This window comes from Poecilia reticulata, linkage group LG14, assembly GCF_000633615.1.
Source record: "Poecilia reticulata strain Guanapo linkage group LG14, Guppy_female_1.0+MT, whole genome shotgun sequence".
NCBI lineage: Eukaryota > Metazoa > Chordata > Actinopteri > Cyprinodontiformes > Poeciliidae > Poecilia > Poecilia reticulata.
Genome location: NC_024344.1, coordinates 17471908 through 17479737, shown reverse-complemented (window position 1 = coordinate 17479737; position 7830 = coordinate 17471908). Strand labels below are relative to the sequence as shown.

The 7830-nt window shown below is 38.7% G+C and overlaps 1 protein-coding gene across 1 annotated transcript in view; it reads left to right on the top strand.

Annotated features, from left to right (window-relative positions):
• The first annotated feature begins 5633 nt into the window (after positions 1–5633).
• nherf4b (NHERF family PDZ scaffold protein 4b) overlaps positions 5634–7830 on the top strand; it is a 12200-nt gene continuing 10003 nt past the window's right edge. Inside the window, exon 1 of the mRNA XM_008428174.1 lies at positions 5634–5685. Within this exon, the coding sequence (XP_008426396.1) occupies positions 5670–5685 (16 nt within the window). The 5' untranslated portion in view covers positions 5634–5669. The remainder of the gene's footprint in view (positions 5686–7830) is intronic.

Sequence of the window (7830 nt, the reverse complement as noted above, 5' to 3'; positions counted from 1 at the left end):
GAAAGTGCAGTCGACGAGGCGGATGAATACTGTGTCACAATTCTTTAAAAAGTGCATTATGCTCTAACTAAATAATATTTTAAATTGTATTTTTACTTATCCACAGTAAACATCGTTGTGTTAAAATCTAAAAGCAGAAAGGTTGGACTTTATTGCTTTAGTATGCGATTATAGATGTAAAAGTGGAACTACTTTTTTCTATTCGCCCTTTGATTTTTGCCACATCATTCGTCTTTGTAAATTAACGTCATTACTACGCGGTGTGTAGGGATTGCAGCCAATCAAATCAGTCAAACCCAAACAAGACGTGCAACTTTTTTGAACCAGGTGTTGGGCATTTTCTTATCTACGCAGATGCATTATGAGCTTAAAAACAACAAAGTGGTTCACTTTGAAGAAATGCTTAATGTGCAAAATATTACCTCACACTGTTCAATTATTAAATATAAATAAATCCATGTACAAGTGCAGTCTACAAGTCTACATAGATGGATCTCACCTTCACTAAAAATGTTTGCTACTACTTTAAATGTTTGAACACAAGCATGCTATATCTGTAAAGTGGAGTGAGACTTGGTAGAATTCGTTTCCCTTTTTTACATCCACAATTTCTCTTGGCAGAGGATGTGACATTATTACACAATGTATAACTGACTGCTGAGACCCATTCGTAGAGATCTTATTTTGATGACCCAGCAGTCATGACTTCTGAAAAAGTAGAGTTTGCAGGAAAGTGAGTACATGGTATTTGTCATCTGTGTGTGGTTGACAACTACATTTGTAGTAGCTATTTCAACATTGGCATCAACAGAGGTCAGAAAGGTCAGCAAGCATTTTAGTGCAAAAATCAACGAAAAACAAACTACAGATTTTATGATAAGAATTTAATAAAGTATCTTATGTGTGCTTAAAACCAGAGAAAGATCGAGGAACAAAGGAACATGCCACTGGAAAGGTTATGCAAACAATAACAGAGAGGATTCATCAGTTCTGCAATTCGACAAAAATGCTTACTCTTCCTCGTGGGACATGGTCTCTACAGGAAAGAGCAGAAGGCCCTTTCACATGACGTCCAGACCACCTGAACTGAATCCTTTTGATGTGAAACAGCAGTGGCTCTACTATGAGCTCCTCCCAGATAACGGACTTTTCTTAAAATCTTATTTCTAAAACTGAATCAAGCCACTATGTGGAAGAAAATGATTTCAGTAGTTTGCACCCAGAATCTTGGATGTATTTGGGACCCTAAATTTACCAAACCAGACAAGCTTCATGTCAAGACCATGAGCACCTTAAACAGTGCAGTTTACAAGAAGTAGCCTGCAGAGTCCGTCACAAAGTATTTCAACTTGCACAGTAGTAAGCGTTCTCCAGATCTAGAAAGTACAAGGAAAAAAACAACAAAACTCATCAGGGTAAAGAGCTGCTCTACTTTCTATGCCAAGTTGGAACATACTCTCCAACCCCAAAGTTGCAGTCCCCTACTTAAAACGGGGACTGCAACTTTGATCTGCCACTCCATACACTAGGTGGTGTTCCAATTCTTCGTTTGACGTCAAAGAGACTTATGAGCCATGACAACACTGGCAATAATACCTTAAATTAAAAATCACTTATTAGTGGACGTAAAAATATCTACATCATCTAAATATATGTCCTCTGATCTTTTTGCATCTTCTAGCCAAGGGACTGAAATCCTGAAATAAAAACATTAGTCATGACTCATCTTTCCCCCCCTGCAACCCAAGCCTTATAAAGTAATTCACCTTATCATCACCTGTGCATAAGCTTTTTATTCAATCCGTTAAATGAGTGTGATTCAGATGCAGCTTCCAGTGAAGGCTGCCCAAAATGGCCCATTCATGCTGCTGTTGCCATGGATTCACAGGCCAAGGAAACTGGCAGACACAGACACTCACTGAGAACCAATGTGTGTCACCTTCGGTCTCTACGGGAAAACTGCACTAGCTTCCTTTGACAGGTTTTAACTTCAAGTTTAATAAAAACGAGAGGTGCAGTTTAAGTTTTATAGTGTCTATCCTTAAGGTCAATGGCTTAGATCTGATAGATGGGCAGCAAATCCTGTGAATTACATCCAGTAGTAGCTATACAGACTTTTGGCTGCCACAGTACTCCACTGTGCTTTGGCCAGGATTAGAGCACAGATGGGAGCTCTGCATCTTCCTTTGGCTGAGAGGATACCACCAAGGATGACTGAGTGGGACTGACACTTGGATCCTGAGCCAAGAATGAAAAAAGCCCTAATGGGTCCTCTGTTCTCTGTTTTCTCCCCTTACTCTCTTTTTCACATCTATTTGTTTCCTGTTAAGAAGGTTCAGATTAAGCAAAAAGGCCAACCTTTTTTCGAGTTCTTTTTTGTCTGTCATCTTACAGATTCAAGTTAATTGGGGAAGATCTATCATCTCTTCCAATGTGAGAATGCTAGAAACATATTGTGCAGTCGCTACAAGTCACTCTACACTTCTTAATATTGTATTTTTCATTGAGCTGGACTTACTTGTAGTATTTTAAAATTATTGTGATTAGTTTGCTTGGCTTTCGGGCTGGATTTGGAAAGTTGGCTGTTTTTCCACTGACCATGTTTAGAGGAATGTTGATTGTTTAGTCACTAAAATTGTCTGTAAATCTATACATTCACCCTGATACTTTTTCACTTTTGTCATTTTTGTTAAGTACACACTAGCCTACATGCTGTCATTGCCAGGCACAATGACCTAGCTAAGTGAAAAAGCATGCTCCAGAGGAGGGAGTGTGATGGGGAGCATGGCCCTCTTTTGTTCCTGGGAGCTTGTGCCATGTTGAAGCATAGGTGGTTCCTGGCTTGAGGCCTGTGGCTATTGGGCATGTTCAGAGTTGGCTGTGAGCTGGCATGGTGAGGTTACTGGTCTGTAGACCTCCCTGGGGCTGGCCGATCATGTAGGATGGCACGGTGACTTTCCTTCCTTGATCTCTCTGAGTACTGGCTGTTGTGGATTGCCAGAGATTGTTATGGGGGATTTAGTACCCAGGGTTTCTCTCTGTGCCTCTCAGGCCCTGGGGGTGTGCTTTGTTGCCCACCTGCCTCTGTGTCATATGGCTACTCTGTAGGGTGGTGGTCTGGTGTCTGTCTACCTGGGGTTGCTGCTGACTACTTTGATTCCAGATACAGCCGTGATTAGGAATAAAGTCAACTAAGCATTAGGAGACATTCTGTGGATATCTTAGTGCAAAACTGGGCTACCACATGTGGGCAATAAGCTTCTCCGTATGATTTGCCATGGCTGGACAAATAAACAATACTTGCTCTAGCATTGTGTTGATACTCAACAGCGACAGTATCTGTAAGCACATTGAGTCAGAGACTTTTAGACTACCGTCTCGTGACAAGATGGATAGTAAAGGACTCACTTTTGTCAAATAAACCTTAAGGACAGACTGAAATTCTGCAGAGTTCAAGGATGAGCAGCAGAAGACTGGTCTCTGATAAATCCTCAATTTTACTGTAGATTATACTTTGATTCTTGCATTCTACCAACACTGAAGCACCTGTCTGCAATGCATGTCTGGGGTGCCCAGAAAGAATACTATGAAGAAGTACTGGGACCAAAATGTCCTCAAACATCAGTTTTTCAATTCATATGGTTATAATGTGTATTTTGAAGCATGAAGGAGCGCTGTGTCACAAGGGAAAAGCACAAAGGTGGTGTCTCAAGAAAAAACACAGGGTCATCTCTCTAAAAGCAGATGGAGACAGAAGCCAAGAAATAACTCGCACCAATAAGACAAGAATGGATGGGGCTACAAATAAAAGTCTTTAAATCTTACGTAACATGTTCATTATTCTTCTGTATAGAAACATGGTAACATCAAAATGATCAAGTCTACAAAACACAACACTTTTGTCATTGCCAAAACATATTGAGGCTAGGAACACACTATCAATCTTTTATAACTTCCAGTATTTCACCTATATTTGTACCATTTCTCTTCAGTCATATGCAGCCCAATATAGCTTAACCTTTGAACCCTGGCTGAAGGGAAGTTACTAATTGACTGTGTGTGTGTGTATGTGTGGCCCTGTTCAACTCTGAAGCATACAGAAGTACAGTTTGGCAAAGGGGATTAATGTCAGAGATGAGAAGGTCCAATATAAACATGAAATTTTGATGTAAAATCTAAAACTAGTCAATCTGAAACTACCGACGAACAGAAGCAGCCTAGAAAATCATTAGCATGTGGCTACAGCTGCGTATTCAGGTAAAATTAATATTTTATGAGTTAGCAGCTTGCCGTTAATAAGCATACACTTTAGCCAACAAATAGAAAACATAGTAGTTTAATCAACTTCAAATATAGTCAAGAGAGATACAGTCATACAGAGAGAAACACAATCTGTCACTGATGACCAGACTTAGTTTGAAGTTTGGTGCCATCTTGTGGCGAGATGAATTAATCAACCTTAAATGAATAATTTTCAACAAAAATACTAACTTCTAATTCTACAGTATAAAGCACACTTCCCAATTTAAATTAGACCATATCATTGTCTGTACTGTGTTGTTGACCATCAAAGACCCATCTCTGTGATCTTGTAACCTTTATTACTATTTTTAAAGACAATGATTTTTATATAATTTGTGAAATAATGTGAAATAATTTGGTAAAGTTTACAAAAGTGACATTGTCGCTGATGCTTTTCATTTTAAAAAATCAATTGAAATAAATTTTGTTTAAGTTAATTTTTATACATTTTCATAAACTCTTGAACAAAAAAATTATGAATTTTGGGTTTTAAAGATGACATCTTCATGGGGTAATAATCAGAATAAAATTTTTACAGCTTGTATTTATACATTCATTAACATTTGGCTTAGTATCACTTTGCAAGCTGCAGACAAAACATATTTTCTTTTCTTTTCTTTTTGTAGCCATTAACATTTTCTGTCGCTGTGCTTCTGTTGGTTACATGTTTGATTGTCTGATCAGCAAAGGAATGAATCCACTAGGAAACAACACGTGTTCAGTGAAATGAGGAGGCTGTTTGTGCCGGCTGTATCCCTCTCTCACAAAGAATGTGTTTTCTTTGACCTCAAAATGTTCCAGGGAAAGTTTGATGTTTCTGGGCCAAGTTTTGTCCCACTTAAGCTGATAATAAACCAACATATTGTTTATTGTTTTCTTTCTGTGTCAGTGTCTTTTTTCACGCTTCAACGGTTCTAGGCTTACGTTGCGTTTTATCCTTCTCCCGTGTCGACGCAAAAATTTGATTTGAGACAGTTTAGATCATTTCCTGTACATATCTTGACGCAAAACCAGAAGCAGATACTATAATCCACTTTTTTTGTAATTTAATCCTAGACTAAATTGAACAGTTCCAGGCCTATTCAAGGCCTCAGATGTTTGCTAGAGAACGTTTGTGAAAAATCAACATCATGAAGACAGCAGACAGGCCCTGACCCTGACAGCCACTCTGGGTTGTAATTCTGTAACCGCAATGATCTGTAACTTTTCCTGAAGCGTCTACAGAACAATGTGACACTGACATCTGTGCTCAAAATGTCCCAGTCTGATTAAACAGTAACCCTCAGAGGGAGGAGTCTCTGCGCATACAACCACAAAGGTCCATCCCTCCGTGAGGGTTTGCTGACCTGACGTGACAGAAGCACAGCATGAGCTCAGGTGAAGGTAAGGCATGAGTTTATTTGGTTGATTTACATGCTTGTTCTGTGGCTTTACTGTATCAATAATTAAATTCATGTCTATCCGGTTTGTTAATTTTTTTATACTCCCCGTATGTTCACCAGGCAGCGCTCTTGCTTGTTTTTCCATTATTCTGAGAGTGCTGCACAGGAATAATGCCTTGAAAAAAACATAGTTTCACTTGATTTACTCTGATTACATTCACGGTTGCCGAAAAAATATTTTTACATGTTGCTAATTGGACTTTTGTTTTTTTTTTTGTTGTTGTTTTTTTTAAGTAATATATATTTAAAGTGCAAACTCCCCAGCTGTACACAATATTAGCTACCATTGTATTTGGGCTTCCCCCTTACATAAGAATTGAAAAGGAGGTTTATGAGAGGGAAAGCAAACAGTGACCCATTAGCTGTCCAGAGGTGCCTGAGTGGAGTGACACTGATCTGCCGAAAGAGCCAAACATTGTTTAGCATTCGTAACTCTTAGCTCTGTCAGGAAGGCAGAAATTTTGTTTCAACACCATATTGGACTGACAGATAAGGCCACAGTGACAGCTCAGTGTGACACTGCTGGCATTTTCATATCATCTCCTTTCATGTGGAAGACAAATACAAATGTCTGCAGCACCTCGCAACAGTATTCAAACCAACTGTTACCAATTTTGTCACAATGCAGCAACAAGCTTTAATGCTCTTTACGGGAATTTTTATGTGACAAACAAAACAACCGAAAAGCATGGTGGATTACCTAAGATTAATATACTTCTAGTCTGGATACCCCTAAATTGAATGTCAGGCTATCAACCGTCTTAAAAAGTCAATTAATTAGTGAATGTGAGTAGTTTCATCTCAGTGTAAATTCCAGCTATTCCATGAAAGCCTCAAAAGGATCAAGGAGCAACTGTAAAATGTCAAAAGAGCAATCCAAGTCTGGATGACAGAGCATACACGTTCTGTATGTTCTGTTCAGAAACGATTTTCAAACATTTTGGCCAACGTACAAAACTTTGTGTGTGGTGGAAAAATAACACCGTACATTCCCTGAACATATCATCCTCATCACAAACCAAACAGCTTGGTCCAGAACGCTGCTGCTCGTGTTCTCACTAAAATTAGGCAGATAACGAACATCACTCCTTTCAAAAATCTTGGTTCCCTGTAGCTCAGAGGATAGATTTTAAAATACTGTTGTTAGTTTATACATAACTGAATGGTTTAGCACCACTATTCAGCAAAGATGTTCTGTTGTTGTATCAACCCTCCAGACCACTCAGGTCTTCTGGGTCTGGTCTGCTCTGCATCCCCTGAACCAGAACCAAATGTGGAGAAGCAGCTTCTATGCACCACAATACCGAGCAGAAATACCGAGTTCCTTTAAATTAAGGCACCCACCTTTTGAACCATAATAAATTGAATATTGTCTAATGTATTTGACGTGTACGATTCAGATGATGGTACTTGTCAAAATGTACAATTTAATTGATTGCAATTAAATTGCAAGTTTTATGACTTTTTATTCGCATTTTTATGATGGAAAGTACTTTGAACTACCTTGCTGCTGAAGTGTGCTAACCAATTAAACTTGACTGATTGATACAGCCTTATTCCAAATTATATTAAATGAATTTTTTCATTAAGATTCTATACACAAGTACTCCATTGTGTGACAATGTGGAGCAAAGTTTTTGAAGTTTTTTGCAAATGTATTAAAAAGAGAAAACTAATATTAGGCTGAAGAAATGCACCACTCCTGGTAAAAAACATCCAATCAGATCGTTTTAGTGCTGTCAATCAATGTTTCTCATTGTGTTAATGGTGGAGAAGCAACTTACCGGTCCAGGAAAACAGTCATCATTGATGGCCATGTACCTAGCCTTAGCATTCATGGCAAGCTATGTTGTGTTGAACCAGCTGTAGCGCAGCAGAGAGCAAGGGAAGACTGTGAGCACTGCAGTGATTGGCAGCGATAAGACCTTCCCCCTGGTTCTGACTGGTTGTTTCTGACTAAGTGGTGTATTCTGGAATTAATAATGGGAGCACTGAGAGAAGGCAGAGAAGCTTGATTTTTCACAGATTATCTGACTTACTCTCATGAAATGATGTTAATTTTAATTTTAACAAATATATATATATA